The sequence below is a fragment of the Sus scrofa genome, chromosome 2 (genome assembly GCF_054392235.1).
Source record: "Sus scrofa isolate SSC_HxYL_T2T_F1_AM1 chromosome 2, Sscrofa_HxYL_maternal_Yorkshire_Landrace_v2.0, whole genome shotgun sequence".
Taxonomy (NCBI): domain Eukaryota; kingdom Metazoa; phylum Chordata; class Mammalia; order Artiodactyla; family Suidae; genus Sus; species Sus scrofa.
In genome coordinates, this window is record NC_139384.1 from 1,935,976 (window position 1) to 1,956,358 (window position 20,383).

Sequence of the window (20,383 nt, forward strand, 5' to 3'; positions counted from 1 at the left end):
ATTAGCTGCAAGCCTCATGTTGTGATGTGTTTTTTTCATTCAGTTGACGGTGTTTGTATTCAGTTGGGGTGATCTGCTCCTTGAAATTTTGGTGGAATTTGGGATACAGCCATCTGGGCCTGGTTTTCCTTGTGGAAAGATATTTAACTACCACTTCAGTACCTTTAGTAGTTATAGGCTTATTCAAACGTTTTACTCCATCCTGAGGCAGTTCTCTTGGGTTGGATTTTTTCCTAAGAATATCCCTGTCCCTATCTGGGTTTTCCAAAGGTTTTGTTGTATAGTTGTTGAGAATGTTCTTCCGTTTCTCTACAAATCCCGTTTGTAGTGTGTTCTCATTTTCTTTTATATTTTAATTTCTATCTTCTCTCAGTCTTGCCAGACCTTTTTCTGTTTTATTAGGTTTTTGGTTTTTTTTTTAAGGAACCACATTTTCGCTTTTTTTTTTTTTTAGAGAGATTTTTAAAGATTTAAACAAGGGGAGAGATGTGCCGTATTTGTAGATCAGAGACTTAATGTGATAAAGATATCAATTCAGGAGTTCCCGTTGTGGTTCAGTGGGTTAAGGACCTAACGTAATCTCCACCAGGATGCGGGTATGATCCCCGGCCTCTCTCAGTGGGTTGAAGATCCAGTGTTGCCACAAGCTGTGGTGTGGGTCACAGATGCAGCTGGGATCTGGTGTTGCCATGGCTGTGGTGGAGGCCAGCAGCTGCAGCTCTGATTTGACCCTTAGCCCGGGAACTTCCATATGCTGCTGGTGCACCTGTAAAAAAGAAAGAAAAAAAGGCATCAATTCATTCCTTCCTCTTTCCTCTATAGCTTCACTCTTATTGTAATATAAACACCAGTAAACTGCTTTCATGCAACTGAATATGATGATTCTCAAATTTCTGTGGAAGATTTAGAGCCGAGACTAACCAAGATGTTTTGAAGAAGATAAAGGAGAGGCTTTTCGCTGCAGAGATGTCAGGACTTGGTCTGACTCTCATAATTAAGTGGCTGCTGTGCGGCTGTCGGGGATCAGCAATGAGCCGAGGGGAACGGAGGGCGCAGGGAAGACGGCGCGAGCGTGCGGTTGGGAGTGGGGCTGGGACGGCCCTGCCGATTACTGGGGTGAAAGTGAGGACGGCCCCTCCAGCTCGCACCCTGTTCAAAACTCACCGCAGGCGGGCCAAAGAATTCTATGTCAGATGTGAAGCTGATACCCTTTAGCCGCCACAAGGATCTTTCGAAATGTAGCTTAAGGAGACGTTTCCCCTAGAGACACAAAGCGCTGACTATGAAAGGAAAACATTGATGAGTTTGTTGACACAGAATAAGAACTGCGTTCATCACAAGCCGCTGTGAACAAAGTGAAGCCGTGGGCACACCGAGACGGGCGTTCCTTTTCCACCGTCGCCCTAACAGCTCCCTCACACCTGGTGCCTTCCACCAGCACACCTTTATCATTTTTCGGTCCCTACGTCCCAAGTCCTGCACAGCCTGAGGGCCTGAAAGGGACGCGGGGCCAGATCCTTCCAGAGGCCCCGGGAGAGAAGCCACGCCTGGCCTCTCCCGCCTGCTGGAAGCACCTGCCTCCCTCAGCTCCTGGGTCCTTGTCTCCATCTCGCAAGCCACCAGGTCGCCCCCACCCCACCTTCTGTCCACCGTCACAGCTTCCTCTGACCACAGCATCTAACTGGGCCCCCTGGGTCATCCAGCTTCCTCCCCCACCCGAGGTGCCTACCGCCGTTGCCTCTCTAAAGGCCCTCGTGCCACAGGAGGTAACAGGCTCTGGGGATCAGAACGTCTTCGGGGGACGCTTTTTCTGCCTAATTCGGTCGTAGGTGTTCCCACCACGTGAATTGGCCAGGAGTTGCATAGGTGCCAGGTAGGTGGATAGAAAGAAAGTACATAGACAACCTGTACCTAACGAAGCAAGAAGCACGCAGATGACCACATAAAACAACGGCCCCGGGACGTGTCCTTCACGGTGGCGGAAGTGCAGCGGCCAGCAGGTGTGTGAGGCCATCTCTGACGTGCGTCTCGCCGGGGCTGGGCCTGCACCGTGCACTCGATCCCTGGGGCTAGAGGCGAGGAGGGGTCCGGGGTCTCTCCCCGATGCTGGGGGAAAGCACACTGCAGCCAGGCTGAAGGACAGCGCGGCCTCCCCTGCAGGGTTCAGACTCACACGCTGATGACGCAGCGGGCCTGCCTGCGCACGCCCCCAGGGGAACTCCAGCCTGTGTGTCGTTGTGGCCCCCAGCCCCGTGCCCATCCCGGAGCGAGAGTGAACGCCCTAGGAACAGCCGCCCGGAGGGGTCCTTCCCACCCGTCCAAACTGATGACCCAGAGTGACAGCAACCCTGGGGGCAGGGCTCGGCCGTGTAGGCCCCGGGAAAAGCTTTATAAAGATGAAATCTGTAACGCGAACCGTAAATGCCCCCTTCTCGGATGTGCGTAGATGGGGGTAAAGTTATAGAATCAGGAAAGCAGGGAGCGTGGGGAGGGGGGGATTCAGGGGGATGTCCCCAGCAGGAGGAGACGGGGTGGTTGAGCTCGGGGCTGGCACAGTCTAGCTTTTATTTTTGCAGCAGGTTCCTGGGGATTTTCTACATTATTAAAAAAGAACAACCAATTATACAATAGTGTATTAAAAAAAATTGAAACCGCACAACCCAGTGAGATTTATCCTGGTAAACCAGGCTGGTTCAATATTCAACACACAAGGACTGTAATCCGTCACATCAACAGGCTGAAGGGAAAGCGCTGGAGGATCCTATCAGGTGAGGTGGAAAAAAGGCTGATTACATCTCGTATCATCCGGTCCTTCCCCCGGCCGGGGGGGCGTGGGGGGGCGCGGGCGTCTCCTTTCTCAGGCGGGAAGGAGGAGCTGCCTGCTCTCCTGGGCTCCAGGGGCCCAAGGTGAGTCCCCTGGTCCACCCAACCCTCCAGGTGTGGGACCCGCCTCCTCGGGCCAAGCCCAGCCTGGAGAGGAGAAAGCCCTCCCCTCGCAAACTGCAGGGTCTTTGTGTCCAGTTGGGGGCGGGGGGGCTGTCACCAGAGCAGGGATCAGCCCACAGCGGGTCTGAGCGGGGCTGGCAGGGCCCTGGCACCCCCAGCCCGGCCTTCCATCGGCTTCCATCTGGAGCCGGCAGAGGTGAGGCCTCGGCAGCACCTGGAGGCCCCTGGAGCCATCACCAGGTGTGGTCCTTTGTTCAAGCGAAGTGGGATCCGAGAAGCTTTCTCATGGGACCTCAGGCCGCGTCCAGGCTGGCGGTCACGGCCAGGGGGCCTTTCGCCATGGGGCACCTGTGGATCCCCCCTCAGCCTGCTCCCTCACCCCCCGGGGTGACCGAAAGAGGTGAGGCTGTGCGGCCAGGTGACGTGCCCTCCTGCAGCTCAGGCCTGAGGGGAGGGACTCGAGGGGCACATGTGTGCCCTGATGAAAGCCGCCGTTCCCCTCCCCTGGAGAAGTGTCGCCAGGCCTGGGCACTGCTTGCGGGGGTATGGGTGGGACCTGACCTCCTTCTGCGCAGGGGGCCCCCACCCTCCAGTAGTGGCGGGGCGGGGGGTTGGTTTCACCGGATTGCATCTCACCCGGTCTGCGCTCAAAAGCGGCCGACTCTGGGCGAAGCGGAAAACCGGCCCCTGAAAACCGAAGCGAGGCTTCCCTTGAAAGCCTCTCGCGGAGTTCCTGTCGTGGCGCAGTGGTTCACGAATCCGACTAGGAACCATGAGGTTGCGGGTTCGATCCCTGGCCTTGCTCAGTGGGTGAAGGATCCGGCGTTGCCGTGAGCTGGGGTGTGGGTCGCAGAGGTGGCTCAGATCCCACGTTGCCGTGGCTGTGGTGTAGGCCGGTGGCTACAGCTCCGATGATACCCCTAGCCCGGACACCTCCATGTGCCGCGGGAGCGGCCCTAGAAAAGGCAAAAAGACAAAAAAGAAAAAAGAAAGCCTTTTGCAAAACGGTGGGAGGATTGTATGCTGTAAAAGACGCAAACCCAAAAGGAACACATCAGCATGTTTTCACCCCCCGGGCGCTACAGCAAACACCCCAGGTCAGGACGAGAACCGCTCAGTCCCCGAGGACGTTTCCTCCCGCCCCCGGAACCCCCTTCCGGCTCCTCTGGCCACCGAAGAGTCCTGCCTGTCGGGCCGCCTGGAATTGCCTTTGTGTGCAGCGTTGTCACTCGCGGCCTTTCCGACGAGGAAGGCGGCTGCAGACGCCGGGATGGATGCGTTTGGTGGACGTGGGCACCCATTGCTCTGGCGTGTGCCCCGGAACCGCCCGGCCAGGCCTTGCTTCCGAGCAGGGCCCGAGGCTGCTGCCAGACAGCCTCCCCCCGCGGTCAAAGCCCCTCGGTTCCCGCCCCTCCCGGCCGGCGGCCCCGCTGGCCGCAGTCTTCTCCACGTGGCCGTTTTAGAGAGGGTGCGTCCCTCCTCGTTTGGCTTCTGGCCTGCGGGTCCCCAAGGAGTAAGGCGGCTGAGGACCCTGTCACGGGCTCCGGGACCTTTGCACATGTGCCCCATTCACACATCTGCTTTCTTCGTCCCATGATTTTCTCCTAAGTTCTCGGCATTCCTGATGCAATCTGGGCACAAGTCCCTGACCAGAAAATGCCCTTTCCAGGCCTGTACAGTGTCTAATCACTCTCTTAATGATGCCTTTTGGTATATAGAAGGTCCCCCCCCTTTTTTTGTGTGTGCTTTTTAGGGCCGCCTGCAGTATATGGAAGTTCCCAGGTGAGGGATCAAATCAGAGCTACGGCTGCCAGCCTCCCCCACAGCCACAGCAACGTGGCATCCGAGTGGCCTCTGCGACCTACACCACAGCGCACAGTAATGCCAGATCCCTAGCCCACTGAGCAAGGCCAGGGATCGAACCGGTGTCCTCATGGATACTAGTCAGGCTCGTTACTGCTGAGCCATGCCGGGAACTTCCTGAGACATTCCGAAGGGGTTTTTCACGTATGCAATTAGGGCCTTTGCAAATAATGACAAAGCAGTTTTATTTTGTCCGGTCTAATTATCCTAGCTTTCACTTCCTTTTTCTCAACTCAACGCGCTGGCTTCGACTTTGGGGCCAATGCTGGGGAGAAGTGCCAAGGACGGACCTTCTGGTCCTGCCCCCCATCTCAGGGGAGAAGCATGTACCATTTCCCCGTTCAGGGCGATGTGTGCTGAGATTTCGTCTTTGTGTTTGTTTTTTAACGTAATGGAGTCTCCTTCTTGCCTACGCCTCTGAGCTGTGTTTTTCATCATGAGTGAGCCTTGAGTTTTATCAAGTGTTTCTCCGCATCTTTCGAGTCGATTGTGTTTTTCCTGCTGAGTAACGGTGCTTGATTCTCAGATGCCAAACCCACTTTGCCGACTGGGTTGACCTGCCCTCGGTCATGTCTTGCCACGTGGCGCTGGGTGACACTTGGTGACGCTGTGAGGAGGGCAGTTGCATCTGTGATCATGGGAGAGGCTGGCCTGTGACTTTTCTTTCCTGAACGACCCTGTCAGGTTTTGCTCTCAACGTGACACAAACGCATGAAAATGCTCTAACAAGATTTGTGGAAAATTGGAAAGATTTCTTCCCGTCTCAGGAAGAGTCTACTGGTGAAGCTGTCTGCACTTGAGTATCGGGTGTATCGATTCCAAACCTAATGTATGGCGTTGATGTTGGGCAATTTGGATTTTTACATTTCTTCTGACATCTGCTTTTACGTGCATAACGCAGTGTTTGGGGCAATTCATCTATTTTATCTAAACAATCAACACTATTGGTGTACTTAATACCCTCCAAATAGATGTTAAAAATATTTCTAGGCGGTCTCTTCAGAGAACCAAACTTTGGCTTTGTTGATTTTCCTTAACAAAATGCTCCTTCTTTCATTGAATTGAATTGTGGTCTTATCTTTTTCTCTCTTCCCATCTGCCTTGTTTGAGTTAAATTTATTGGTTTTTTTTTTTTTAAAACTCCTTGAGACGGACTTCAGCGTCCCCTCTAAGATGTGCCTTTAAGGCCGTGCAGTTTCCACTGAGCACTTATTTAGCTGTACGTTGTCATGCGTGATGTTTTATTGATATTCAGTGCAAGACATTTTCCAAGTCTCATTAGGCCGACTCCCTGACCCTTGAGATATTTCGATGAATTTCCAAGACACTTAAGGATTTTCCCGTTATCTTTTCCCTGTGGATTTCTAGCTTAATTTCACTGCGACCAGAGAACCCAAGTCTGTGACTTCCTTTCTTTGAAATGCGTTGGCACTTGCTCTTCTAGCGCACGGTCCCTTCTGGCAGCTAGAAGGCGGCTTCGTGGTGGTACCGTCCACTGAGCCCGGCCCCCTCCTGCGCCCGGATGTGGTGGTGCAGCCCCCCACCCCGGGGGGACCGAACATCCTCGCTCCTGGAAGGACCCAGCCCACGCGCAGTGGGGCCGCTGGGGCAGCCTCCAGCCTCTGACAGTAGCGGGTGTGGGGTGAGCTCCCAGGGGCCCCTCGTGACCTCCTCCCTGCTGTTCCCTGCAGGCTCCGGGAGCACCATCGGGCCACTATCAAGGTCATTCGACGTATGCAGTACTTCGTGGCCAAGAAGAAGTTCCAGGTGAGCCCTGCACTCAGCCCTCAGCCCTGGAGCAGCCGCACGCCCCTCGCCTGCCCGGAGCCCGCCACATCTGAGACCTGACCCCTCACCCCTCAAACACCCCGCGATGACGTCAGAATCCATCCCCAAGGCAGCAGGCCCTGGAGGGGGCTTCCCTGAGCTTGGACGCATGCGGAGCTGGGGGCTCACTCGCCCTCCCCGTTGGAGGGAGTGGGGGGGGGACGCACCTGAGCCTCTGTCCAGTCCCGGCCAGCCCAGGGCTCCATCCCCCCTCGCCCACCCTGTGTCAGAACGGAGGGGAGACCCAGCCTTGCTCTGTGCCCTGGCATGGGGTAGGGTCTCCTTGACTGGGTGGGGCTGGGGGCTGCCCCTCAGCTCCTTCCCGGGGTGGGCCTCCTGTAGCCCCTTGAAAGGCCCCCCCAGAGCCTAAGGCCCCCAGAGCAAGCCTGTTGGTGGCAGGTGGGACCCCCTTCTTCCTTCGTGGGGGCCGTCCTCCGTTCAGGGCATGGGGTTCCGTTCAAGGCATGGGGTCCCGCTCAGCCCTCACTCCGACCGCAGGGGCCCTGGGGAAGGTCACTCTCTTTCCAGAAGGCTTGGCCACTCACTTTCACATGGAGTCATGGCTGAGGGTCACTTGGAGCCAGCAGCAACATCCAGAGCCCCGGGGGCCTGTTTCACAGCCCCCAGCAGGGAGGGGCTGGGGTCACTTGTTCACACCCCCGGAGCGGTCACAGCAAGGCTGGGCCAAGAACCAGACCTCTAGGGCCGCTCCAGACCGTGGCCCCTCCCCAGGCTGCAGGCTTGACACAGGCTCTGCCCAGCCCCCACCCACCCGGGCCACAGGGCCAGGACCAGCCCCCCACCCCAGGCAGCCTGAGGAAGACTGTCCCCCATCTGTGATGGGAACAAGGACCCGAGGGGCTGGCCCAGGACCATATCCCCGTGTGCCTCCCACGGCCTGGGCACGACATGGCCTGGGCCACGACACGGCTGCGCTTGGCCCAGCCCCAAGGACAGCCCCTGCCTACACGTGTGGCCCCCTTGGCCGGGTGGTGTGCGCACACAGTCCCCTCGTGGCATTCTGCTGCCCACTCGTCTGTCTGCCTGCAGCCCAGGGGAGGCCTCTCCCCACCAAACTGGGCCAAGGCAGACCCAAACTCCCGCCAGGGCCTGGGACGTCTCATTGTTGAAACAAAAGCGTCGGGGTGAGTGCTGTTCTCCGCAGGCGCCGGGAGGTCTGCCCAGCGATGTTCTGGGCGAGATGCAATGGCCCAGATGGAGGTCCTCCGGGTTCTGTGGCCGCTCCTGCCCACAGGGCCCGGCTGCCCTGGTGGTGCTGGTGGGGAGGGGACCCCTCAGGGTCAGGGCAGGGCAGGAATGTCCCTGAAAGCAGAGGAGGCCCTGGGAAGGGCCAAGAAGTATCACCTTTGCTGGAGAGCAGCTGGCAGTGACTGACGTCAGCCTGGGGGAGCAGTGGGGTCAGTGGGACTCCTCCAGGATGGGGACAGTGCCCAGCCTGGGAAGCTGGGCCACCGCAGTTTCGGAGCAGACCCCTACAGGCAGAGGCCATGACCTGGGGCACAGTTGGGACAAGCAGGGCTGAGACCAGGTGGACACCAGGTTTCCTGGGGGAGCTGCCAGGGTCTGGGGCAGCCAGCAGGACAGGCCGAACCTTGAGGCTCAGGGCAGGCCCAGTTCAGGGCTGACATGGGCAGCTGCCAGCTCGGGACCACAGATTCCCCCTGCAGACGGGCACTGGTGATGCCTGCCCTCCCATCCGGGCCCAGGGTCTCCTTTTTCTGCCTCAGGACACGGGCCAGGGTCCTGCAAGTGGCCCCAGGTGGGGGGCCTCTGGGAGGAGGCCAGGTAGCACCCTCCCCCGCTCCCTGCCCCTTCTCTGGGCACAGGACCCTGGGGGGCCCTGGATAAACCAGGTGAGCCTTTTGAGTCGAGGTGCCCCGGGAGCTGCCCAGGTTGCCTTGGGTGCAGAGGAGCCAGGCCGGAGGGGAGGCTGTCCTGGGCCTCACCTGTGGGCCCTTGTGGCCTGGAGCAGCTGGGGCAGGGGCAGCAGGGGCCTCCCTCTAGAAGGGACCCATGGCGACAGAAGCGGTGGGTGAGTCCCCAGCAGTAAGGAGGGGAGTGGCTCCAGGGTGGCCCCCCCCCCAGGCCCAGCTGTCAGGGCTGCCTTCCCTCTCCCCCAGCAGCCTGTCTGTCTGTCTGTCTGCCTGCTCGCCCACCCCTCCTCTGCCCTCAGGGGCTGCAGACGTGGGCGGGTGGCCCCCCCGGCCTGCCTCGCTGGCCGATAAGTACCCAGCTGGCCGCCCCTGTGTCTGGCCAGAGGAGCCAGAGCCTCTCAGCCCTTCAAGTTTGCCTTTTACTCCCGTGTCCACCGTTGGTCAGTCTGGACAGCCCGGCATTATCTCGGCTCATCTCCGGCTCCGGCCGCCGCCGCCAGAGGAAATTAGCTCGAGAACTGAGATGCTCTCTCTGCCAGGCCCCGGGCAGCCCCTCGACAGCGGCCTCCAGGAGCACTGGCCCGACGCCGGGCTGGGGGCTCATCAGCTCCACGCTGAGTCCCAGGGGCCTGGGACCCCAACGGGCCCCCGGCCTGGGGTGTCCGTCAGGCCGACCGTCTTGTTGTCTACACCCTAGAGCAGATGACGTGGGGGCGGCCCGGCTCATGGGCCCCGCCCCACCTTGACACACACATGTGTGAGCACACACACCCCGCCCACGCTTGTCACCTGTCCTCTCACGCCTTCCCACGGGCACACGTGGCTGCACTCGTGCACACAGGAGCTCCTCGCACACGCCGGCGCCCACGTTCACCTGCACGCAGCACCCCATGGGCCCCCACGTGTCTGGAGAGCAACACAGGGACCCGCTCCATGCCAGGCCAGGCCCCTGAACCCAGCCAGTCCCCCAGCTCCCCCACTGCTGGCCTGCCCCCGATCGCCCGGCGTGCCCGGAGGTGCCACGCGCCTCGCAAAGCCCCGTGGCCCGCGGAGGCTGACGTCACGGCTCAGACCTCCTCCCTCCCGTGTGCGCTAAGGCCAGAAGGAGCCAGGCGCCCTCGTCTCGTCTTACGGAAGGGACGACCCGGCCCTATGCTGGTCCCACCAGCGGGTCCCCGAGCCCACAGTTACGCTTGTCAGCAAGCTGAGCACGTGGTGATTCAGAGCACCTGCTGCAGTCCCGGCCACGCCCGACCCCGTGATCCCGGGACGGGCCTTGGCATGTAGGCTGCAGGGTGACGCGGGGTGGTCCTGGTGCCCGGAGGGGGGCTGGGTGTTACGGGTGAGGCCCCGGTGGACCTTGGAGGGTCCTGACAAGGAGGAGGACTCTGCCGCGTTGGGGGTCCTGGGGTCCAGGACGATGCAGGTCTTGGTAAGAACTTTGTGAAGCTGCCAGCCTTGACGGCCCCCAGAGACGGAGGCGGGACCCTGCTGTCAGTTGGCGCCCTGTCTTTCCGGGAAGGCAGAGGTGGCCATGCCCTGAGCCTAGGGTAGCCCGTCTCTGGGTGGCGGCCCAGGAGAGGTAGACCCCAGGTGGGCCAAGAGGACGTGTCCCCTGGGGTGCCCAGGGTTGAGGCCTGGCCCTGGCCCTCAGCGGCATCTGCGCCTCATTCCGTCTCATCCTCTGACCCCTGGCCCCTCCCCGCCTGCCCTGAGCTGTCTGGCGTGTCTTGCAGGCCCTCCACACACCCCAGCAAGAGGCAGTCACGCCCAGCTCCTCACTAACGTGGGCCCTTCAGGGTTAAGGAGGACCCCACCGAGCCCAGCTCCCTGCATCCCCCCACAGAGGTGGTCTGTGTCCCCACCCAGCTTGTGAGTGTAGGCAAAAGGCCTCCTGAGCCATCAACCCCCACCCCCACCCCCACCCCCAGGCAGCCCGCCACTATCTGGGCGAGACCCTCTGGCTGTGGGCTCCTGGGGATAAAGCCATAAAGGCAACTGGAGCTTCTGCTGACACCGTGAGAAGCCTCACTCCCTGCCGTGGTTTCACCTGAGTCCAGGATGCATTTATGGGCTCCGAGTTGGCGCCAAGCCTGTGCTCTGGGGTCATGGCCCCAGGCCTGCCAGCCTCTCCCCAGGCAGCCTTGAGCCCCAGCAGGAGGCTTGTCCCCCAGCAGGCCTCAGCGGTGACCTCAGGCCACCTCGGCTCAGCTCAGGGGACTGACCGGGACGGGTGCAGGGCGGGCCCCCTGCCCACGGTGAGAACAGGGGGTGCGCCTGCCAGCAAGCGTGTGGAGGGTCAGCCTGAGCCCAGACAGGTGGTGGCACAGGCTGTGCCCTCCTGGCCAGGGACCCCAGCTGTGCCCCCCACCCCCCGACCCCGCAGCTCTTCCAGGGCACTTTGAAGACAGGGACTGGTGGCCTGCCAAGGAGAGGGGGCAGGTCCCTGCGGGTGAGCGGGTGGGAAGCTGAGGCCCAGGGAGGCAGAGCTAGCCCAGGGTCGCCCGGCTCCTGGGGTGGCGAGCCCGGCCGCTCTGTGTGCCCTGGGTCAGGTCTGCCCATCGTGCCTCGTGGGGCAGCTCCTCCAATCCTGACGGGGCCCGGAAGGCAGGCACCTCACCGTCTGCTCGTAGAGCAGCCTGGGGCACAGAGGGGGTAACGCGTGTCTCCGGCCTGCAGCAAGCGCGGAAGCCCTACGACGTGCGGGACGTCATAGAGCAGTACTCCCAAGGCCACCTCAACCTCATGGTACGCATCAAGGAGCTGCAGCGAAGGTGGGTGCAGCGTGGGCAGGTGGGGCGGGGCGGGGGGGGCGGGGCAGGGGGCGGGGCAGGTGCCGCCCCGACGGGGCAGGGCGGAGCCGGTGCTGGGGTTGCCCCACGCCCACCTGTGTCTCGGAGCAGCAGGCCCGTCACAGCCCAGCCCACCCCACCCCTGTGAGCCAGTCCAGCCCCACGAGACACCACCTCCAGGGAGACCCCGCCTGGTCCAGCCCCACCTCTGGACCCACGCACTCTGACACCTGGGAGCCCTTGTGTCCCGGCTGCTGGCTCAGCCTGCAAGGCTCGTCCCCACGGAGGCAGCGTGGTCCACAGTGGGCCGGCCTGGGCCCTGCGCTCCGAGTGGCTCGGGGTGTGGCTGGGCGATGTGCCCCTCCCGACCTACGATGGGGACCTGAAGCCCACCCAGCCCTGACCCGGCTCGCCTGTGGAGGGGCGCTTACACGCCTGCCTCTGAACCCGGTCAGGACACCTGGCCTGGGCCATTTATGAAGCAGCCAGGGACTCTTGTCGATCGTGCGGCCCTGCGTGCCCAGGGAGGGGGACGAAGGGATGGCCCAGCCGCTGCCCTTCCCCTCTGAGCCCCACCAGGCCTCTTGGGAGCACAGGCCTCTGGGGTTGGGAGGCGCCTGGCAGGTTTCTGGGGGGTGGGGCATCCATGCAGTGCCCAGGCCAAGCGTGCACTGTCTCCGTCTCCCTCCTGCAGGCTGGACCAGTCCATTGGGAGGCCTGCTCTCTTCATCTCCAGCTCAGGTGGGTCTCTGCATCGAGCGCCCGGGCCGGGCCCTCCTCCCACCCCACCCCCACCCCCACCCCCGTGCCCACCTCCTCCCGTCGTCTGAAACTGCATGACTTGCAGGGAAGCCCGAAGGGGCGGCCAGGGAGGCCCTCCCTAAGCAAGGCGGCCTCCACTGTGCCTTAGAGGGGTTTTGAGCTCGGGCCGGAACCCACGTGGGTCCCCGTGAGTGGCAGCTTTTCCAGGCCATCGACGGTCCACATGACGGTGGGAAGGAGGCGCCTGGAGTGGGCTCGGGGGCAGGTGCCCGGCCAGAGCCTCGGCAGCGGCAGCAGCGGGGGGCGGAGGGTCTCCAGCTCCGAGGCACATGTGTCATGACCCCCAGTGGGAGCTGGGGGGTCACCCCGGGGAGGCCAGGGCAGGGCCAGGTCTTGGGGTTGCTCCGAGGTCACGTGGGAAGCTAAGCTCCCTCAGGGATGTGGGCCACAGGGATGACAGGTGCGTGCTGGCCAGAGCGAGTGCCCCAGGGGCGGCAGCTTGCCTTTGGTCAGTGGGTCCATCCCAGGCAGCCCCCGGGCAGGGTGCGTCCCTGTCCTCTGAGGCTCTGCGAGGTCACAGGACTGGGAAGGGTGGGGCAGGGACAGGTCAGTGCCTCCTGAGGGTGTCCCCGCAGACGAGCCTGGGAGTTGTGTCCTCAAAGGTTCCGGCCTCTGACTCTCAGCCCTCAGCCCGTCACCTTCTCCTGGGGCCCAGTCGGGGTCCCCTGCCCACCCCCCCCCCCGTGTGCAGCCAGGCGTCCCTCATCCAGGTGCTCCCCCCCCCCACAGAGAAGGTCAAGGACCGAGGCAGCAACACGATCGGCGCCCGCCTGAACCGCGTGGAGGACAAGGTAGGCCCCCAAGCTCGCTCCTGGCGGGCGGCGTCCTCGCAGCGTCCTCAGGCCGGACAGCGCCGTCTGCGCGGCACTTCACCCCTCAGCTCTGTCCCCTGCCCAGGGGCCCAGATGGTGCCCTCGGTGTCTGGGTCTCCCCCTCGCCTCTTCCCGCCCTGCTCGGCGTGGCCTCCCTGACCCGGGGCTCCGTGCAGTCCCCAGGGAGGAGGGCGCGGACGGCCAGGCGGGTCTTAGGCCTCTGACAAGTGGCCTCCCTGGAGGGGCTGCGTGGCCCAGCACAGGCTGAGGTGGGCAGTGCCCCCAGCCCGCGGGTGCTCGGACCTCAGAGGCGCAGGGGTACATCATGGGAGGAGGAGGGGCTGCGGGCTCCGGGACCCTCCACGGTGGGGTCCCGATGGCAGGGGGAGTTGTGGCGTGTCAGACGAGACCCTGCCGGGAGTCCGGGTGGGCCACAGATGCCTGTGCTCCTGCGGCTCCAGGGCGCCGTCCCGCACAGCCTTGGGCTCCGTGCCCATTGCCCGGCCTCCCAGGCCTGCAGCCGCTTCCCAGGGGCATCCTGGGAGCCGCGGGAGGTGCCAGGGAACGGGAGGGGCAGCCGGGCTGCCCTTTCAAGTCTCCGGGGTTTGAAGTGCAATGTTATCTGGCCGGACAGCTCATTCGTTCACCTACAGGGACTTTATCAGAAAGTAGCTGCGGGCTAAAAATAGAGAATTTCGGTTGGGCAGGGAGTGCGGCCGCTGCTTGGTTTCCTGGGCAACGCTGGGCCCTGGCCCATGTCCATCTCTGTTGCAGCTGGGCGGGCAGGCAGCACCCAGCTCCCGGTTCCTGCCCCACCCACCCTGGCCTGGGCCCCCGGCATCACCCTCTGCCCACCCACAGCCTTCCCTGGCCTGGGCAGGCCACCGTCCTGGCAGAGAAGGAGGGCCACTGTCCAGCCCCCCCCCCGGGGGGGGGCCCTCACTGGGGGCCTAGGGCCCTCGGGCTGGGTGACGCCAATAGCCTGACCTTGCCAAGGGCTGGCCGCCTTGGTCAGCACAGGCCTGAGCAGGGCAGGTGGCTCACCTTTGCCCAGGCGGATGGTCCAGCGGCAGACGCCCTGCCTGGCAGGATGGGAACCGAGATGGGGTCGGTCAGCTCCCAGGCCGGGCAGCATCAGAGCTCAGCAGCCCTGGGCTCTGCCTCTCTGCTGAAAGGGACCTTCCCTGGGCTTTGGTTTTTCTTCATGTGTGGGACCGGGGACTCGGGGCTGGCACCTACCAGAGAGGCAGCAGGTGGCCACGCCCAGTACAGCAGCCTAGGCGCCCTGTGCGGGGGGCTTCCAGACATCAAAGGAGGCAGAGCTGGGTAAGGGTCCCAGGCCCCCCATCCTGACCTCACCCAGCCCTGGGACAGCCTGGCCAAGGCAGCTTTGGCTGACTGGCCCCCACCACTGGCGGGGGTCCCGGTGGTCCCTGGGCGGATGAGCCTACCCCCAGCCAGCAGCACTGGGAGCCCCCCCGCTGTCCCATTGTCCAGACGCATCCCCGTGCTGGGCTTCTGCCCCAGCCCGCTGTCCCAGGCCTTTCTACAGCTCTGCCCACACTCGGGACAGGCCGCTGCTTTAAACCCAGAGGGAAGCCTGGTGTAATCTGGGGGTGACGGTGTGTAGGAGACAAGGGGCCCTGGGGGCCCATCTGGCAGCCGGAGGGGCCTCTGAGGACCCTTAGCCCGCAAGGTCTGTGGCCTGCGCCAAGGTGGAGCCAGTGCCGGCCTTGGGGGGGGGGGTGGGGGCAGAGCCAGCCCATGTGTCCTAGGTCTGCACAACAAAGGGGAGAGTTTCCTGGAGTCCCTGGTCCCTGGGGCAAGGCTTGGGATCAAGGCCCCCCAAGGCCTCCGCCCCTCAGGTTCTGCGCCCAGGGGAGGGGCTGCTGCTGGGGAGTGAGGGTTCCAGGGCGGCCGCACACATGCAGTCGGGGAAGCGGGTTCTGTGTCCTCGTCGTCCCACTTTTGGCTCCGAGGAGCTTGTTCAGCTCGAGAGGCGCAGTTGCCGGCCTGGGGTCTCGAGGCAGGAGCAGGCGGGGGCCCCCGCTGCATCCCTGCCCCCATGGGGACGTGCTGGCCCCGGGCGGAGGCCGCTGTGGGCCGGCATCCAGCTCCGCCTGCCCAGTCCCCCCCCCGCTGGCCGGTGCCCCCTCGGGGACGGACCCTGGGAAAGGGCCCTGCCGGGCCCAGAGGGCACAGTGGCATGTCCCGGGCCCCACGCTATCGCAGTTATCACTGCGGCCATCGGGACCGTAAACCAGCCCGTCGCAGTCCTGCTGACTGCGGGAAGTTGGGGGCAGGAAGTCCAGCAGCCGCCCGGCCCGCGGAGGCCCGGCAGCCCTGCGGCCGTGGCAGTGCCCGCCCGCCCCAGCCAGGGCCCCCGGGCCTCCCCCAGCCCCGCCGGGCTGGCCTCGGGCCGGAAGGGAGCTGGCCCCGCTGGAGTCAGCCTCTTCCTCATCTGAGCTCGGACCCTGGGCTGCGACGGGGGTCCCTTCCCGGGCCAGCGACTCGGCGCAGGCGGGAGGCTCGGAGGGAGCGTGTGAGGGGCGTTCGGGAGGCAGAGCGGCTGCCCCCCGCCCCCCATCTTGGGAGCGGATCATTCTGGGGATCGGGGCGTTCCCAGGGAACTCAGCCTGTTCAGGGGTGCCTCAGCCCCCTGGCCAGGGCCCCCTCCTGACCAGGCCGCATGGGTGGAGGGCCCTGCACCCTCCTCACCGGGCCCTGCGGCCTCGTCGCAGCTCGTGCTCCAACTCTGAGCCCCCCACTCGCCCTTCCTGGGGCTCCCTGCACCCCACCCCCACCTCGCTCCAGGGGTGAGCAGAAACAGCATCCTGCCCCCCTACCCCCGCACCCTTAGCTGCAGGCCTGGGGCACCCTCGGGCCCCCTTCTGTTGCGAGGAAAGGGCGTGAACCCCTCTTGCGGGCCGTGTTCCCTTCCCGGCTGTGTCCTTTACTCTGGGAAGGACTCCTTCGCCGGAGTGAATTCTCTTTTACAAGTGGGGACGCCGAGGCCCAGAGAGGTTGAGCCGTTGCCTAGAGAAGCAGAGAGCTGGTCCCGGCAGAGGCCGCCGCCGAGGTGGAGCGAGACGGAGCAAACCAGAAAAGCGTGTCATAAACATAAGGGGTCTGATGGAGACGGGGCCGGCAGTGAGCACGGAGGTGGGGGCCGGGGCGGGGAGCCACACGGATTCCGACCCCAGGAAAGGAGGCTGGCTGGGCCCTGGGGGCAGGGGTCCTGGGAACCTGGCCCCTGCCCCCAGGTCCCCGCCTGGGCTGCTCTGCACCCACCACCGCCCCCCCGCCCCCCTGCCGCCTCCTGCTCCTCCCCCACCAGGGCTGCTCCAGAGGCAAGGTCCCTGTGGCTCTCTGGGGACCCGATGGAGAAGGCTGCCCCCACCTTCCTCCCCCAGTGTGTATTCTTAGCTCCGTCCCAGGACCTGCTGCAGTGTTTACATTGAGTCCTGTTTATTTTGCAAGCTCAGCTCACACTGCTTTTGCTGATACGAGACGTGCAGTGGGCTGGGAGAATTTCTTTCTTCTCTGTTTTTGCCGGAAACGTTCATGGCTCAGAGCCGGACACGGGGTGTCCTGGGTTTCCAGGCCCCGTTCAGAGGACGTGGGTGGGAAGGGGCCTCCCCCCGACCCCATCCTAGAACCCCGACCAGGCATACCTTTCTGCTCGACAGGAGTGCCTCCAGCCCAGGCCCCCGCCATCTCACCTCCCCAGGCCCTGCCCTGGACCAGGCAGGCCCAGTCCCCCAGGACTGGCACCTGCCCTGGACCCTTCTCCGCCTGCCCTGTCCTCCTCCTCCTCCTCCTCCCAGACAAAGGGCAGGACCCTGAGGCATTTCAGCCCAGCAACTCCCCTGCTCACTCCCCGAGAGCGCCCGCGAAGCCACTCACCCTTACCCGCCAGCTGCACACGCTCCCTGCTGCGTTCAGGCCTTTATCATTGTGGGTTAGATTATTTTTCCAGACATCTATGTGGTCTCCGGCCTCTCCCCCTCACATCCCAGGCCTTCACATGGTACATTCTTTCGTAAACGCTGCCCAAGCCCTCTTGCGAATGTGTTCTTTAGAATTTTTGTGTCCGTGTGTAAATGCGTGTGGGATACATATGTGTCCTCTACTGGCCTGCGTGGGTTTGGGGGTCCGGCATGTGTGAGCCCCCCAGAATCCGTCGAGGAGGGTTCCCTCTTTTGCTGCATTCTAGACGATTTTGTATAGAGTTGGGATTTTCTTCCCCTTGAACGTCGGCGGACCCTTGCAGGTACAGCCACCCGGCGTGGGGGAGTCCTTCGTGGGCGGGGTTTAGACCGAGTCTGTGGCGCGGATGGTGACGGGACGGATGGGGTTTTCTACCTCATCTTGTGTCAATTTTGGGACGTCGCACAGTCTGAGAATTTGTACATTCCATCCTCGTTTTCACCGTTACCGGCATTTATTATCATTTGAGCGTCTGCGTCATCGGTGGTCTAAGGCGCCTTTTTCATTGCCAGAATTATTCGTCTGTGCCGTCACGTTTCCCCCCGGTGGTCGGGCCTGCCAGCTCTTTGCCGGTCTTATGAATGCTTTCAATAAACGTCTGGCCTTGCCCATCCCTTTACTGCGGCTTTTTTTCTTCCGTTCGCTTCTCTCTGTGTTTCCTTCTGCTTGCTTGGCCTTCCTGGATTCTTCCTTAACTTCTCAGGTAGGATGCTTACGTAAGGCTTTCCAGAGGGCGCCTTGAAAGGCTAGACGTGCTTTTCTCCAACGGCCACCAAACTTGGTGTCCCCCAGCTTTTGCTGCACAGCATTTTGGCTTAACATTCAGTCCCTTAAATATGTAGCTCCTCTGCCTTACCACTTCTTGTCGGTCCCAGGAACTCGTCAGCAGTCTGATTCTTGTCCTTCCGACCACGGTGGGAGGTTTCTCGTGTCATGGCCCTCCTGTCAGAGAAAGGGATCTGTACGGCATCAGTCCTTTGAAACATTTTGAAATGTGTTTTACAAGGAGGACATGTCATCCGTTTTTGCAAACGTCCCGGCAGTACGTGAATACCACGTGTATTCTCAGGTTGTCGGCACAGCGTTTCGTTCTGCAGGACAAGCTCATTGACTGTCTTACTGAGGTCTGCTCCCTCGCTGGGAAGTTTCCATCGGTTTGACCCATCGTGACGGAAAACCGCGTTGAAGTACCCACCCCTGCGGAGGCTCTTTCTGTTTTCCGGGCGTTCCTGTCGTGTCCTGCTCTGCATGCTTTTAGATCTTACGACTTGGTGCCGGTGATATTCGGATCCTGATGTATCGTTGCCGGCTTCAATGTGGTTAATTACACAGCACCCGCTCTCTCTCGGGTGGTGCTTTTTCCCTTCCAGTCCATTATTGTTGCTGTACAGACCTAATTTTGCTTGTAACCTCTTTTTTTGCTGTTTAAGCGTTCTTGAGGGATCATTTCCGTGCCATGAAATTCACCTGATGTAGAGGCAGACGACGTATTTTAGCAAATTTCCAGTGTGAGGTGCAGCCATTGTCAAAACTAAGTTTTAAAACATGTTCAACCCCCCAAACCCCCTCAGTCCCACGTGCAGGCATTGCCAGCCCCCACTCCCAGCCCCCGTCCGTCGCGGACCTGCATCCTGTCTCCGTATCCCTTCATTTCTGTAAGGCTGGAAAGCCGCCTTTTCTGGATGTTCGGTAAAGGGAATCCGAGGATGCGCAGTGTCGTGTGCTTGGCTTTGCTCACGCAGTGGGACGTTCCCGAGAGTCACCTGGGCCGCAGCGTGCGTTTCTTTTCTCCTTGATGCCCCACCGCATCCTGTTGAGTGGATCAACCGCGTTTTGCTTTGCCACTTGCCAGCTGATGGGCGTTTGGACTGTTTCCAATTTTTGGCTACTATGGTCAATGCTGCCGTGAACTCTTCCCTACAAATCTTTGCATGGACGTCTGTTTTGATTTCTCTTGGTCAGGTTCCTGAGAGTGGACAGGATGGGTCGTGCAGCAAGTTTCTGTTTAACTTTCTAAAACCCTTGTGAACGGTTTTCCCAAAGGGTCTGTGCCATTTTGATTTCCCAGCAGGAATGTAACAGTGTTTCTGCTTTCCCGAGATCCTTGCAAAGACGTGGTAGGGTTGGTCTTTTTTCTTTCGCCATTCTAGTTGTGGCTTTGATTTGCATTTCCTTAATCACTAATGATGTTGAGCAACTTTTCATGTGCTTATTAGCCATTCAGAGTCTTCTTTGGGGAAATGTTTATTCAACTCTCTCGCCTGTTTTCTAATTAAGTAGTTCTGTCATTGAGTTGTAAGCGTTGTTTATATGTTCTGGATACAAGTCTTTTATCAGATATATGACTTGCAAGTATTTTCTCCCATTCTGTGGCTGTCTTTTCATGCTCTTAATCACAGGTCTTTGAAAACACAAAAGTTTTAAATTTCAATGAAGTCCAGCTTATCTTTTCTTGTATGACTCGCGCTTTTGAAGTTGTATCTAAGACCTCTTTGCCTAATCCAGGGACAGGAGCAGTTTCTTCTATTTTTTCTTGTAGAAGTTTAATAACTTTAACTCCTACAGTTAGGTCTCTGGTTTATTTTGAGTTAGTTTTGGGGTGTGGTGTGAGGAAAGTTTAAAAGGTTGGTGGGGGTGTTTGGTTTTTCGTTGCGACTGTCCAGTTGCCTCAGCACCACTGGTTGAAAAGGCTACAGGATATTGTTTCTTCCGCTGAAATTTCACGGCACCTTTGTCAAAAATCAGTTGAACATAAGCATGTGGGTTTATCTCTAGATCCTCAATTCTGTCCTCTTGGTTTATATCCCGAGCCTTAAAATCCACATTACAGTATCTTGATTATTGCAGTTTTGTACTAAGCTTGATTTTGAAATCAGGTGGTGTAAATCCTCCAATGTTCTTCTTTCTCAAATTATTTTGCCCAAGTCCTAGGAATTTGTATATGAATTTTATTTTTATATGAATTTTAGAATCAACATGTCCATTTCTATCCAACCCCACCCCAAAAAGAGCCTGCTGGGACTTTGATGCAGGTCGTGTTGAATCTATAGTGCCATTTAGAAAATGCTGACATCGTGACAATGGTCAGTCTTCTAATTCATGAACATGGTATATCCTGCATCCATATCCTTCATGGCATATAATTTCTTCCGGTGACATTTTGTACTTTTCAGAATACAAATCTAACACATCTTTCGTCGGCTTTACTCCTAAATATTTTATTTTACTCTTTTATTAATTTATTTATTTATTGTCTTTTGAGGGCAGTGCCCACGGCATGTGGAAGTTCCCAGGCTTGGGCTTGAATCGGAGCTGCAGCTGCCGGCCTCCACCACGGCCACAGCAACACCAGACCCTTAACCCACTGAGTGAGGCCAGGGATCGAACCCACGTCCTCATGGATACTAGTTGGGTCTGTTACTGCTGAGCCATGATG

At 60.4% G+C, this 20,383-nt stretch overlaps 1 protein-coding gene across 1 annotated transcript in view; it reads left to right on the forward strand.

Annotated features, from left to right (window-relative positions):
• KCNQ1 (potassium voltage-gated channel subfamily Q member 1) overlaps window positions 1–20,383 on the forward strand; it is a 313,789-nt gene that overhangs the window by 232,894 nt on the left and 60,512 nt on the right. The window contains 4 exon segments of the mRNA NM_001444834.1: window positions 6,501–6,576; window positions 11,211–11,305; window positions 12,018–12,064; window positions 12,875–12,936. Coding sequence (NP_001431763.1) covers window positions 6,501–6,576; window positions 11,211–11,305; window positions 12,018–12,064; window positions 12,875–12,936 — 280 coding nt within the window.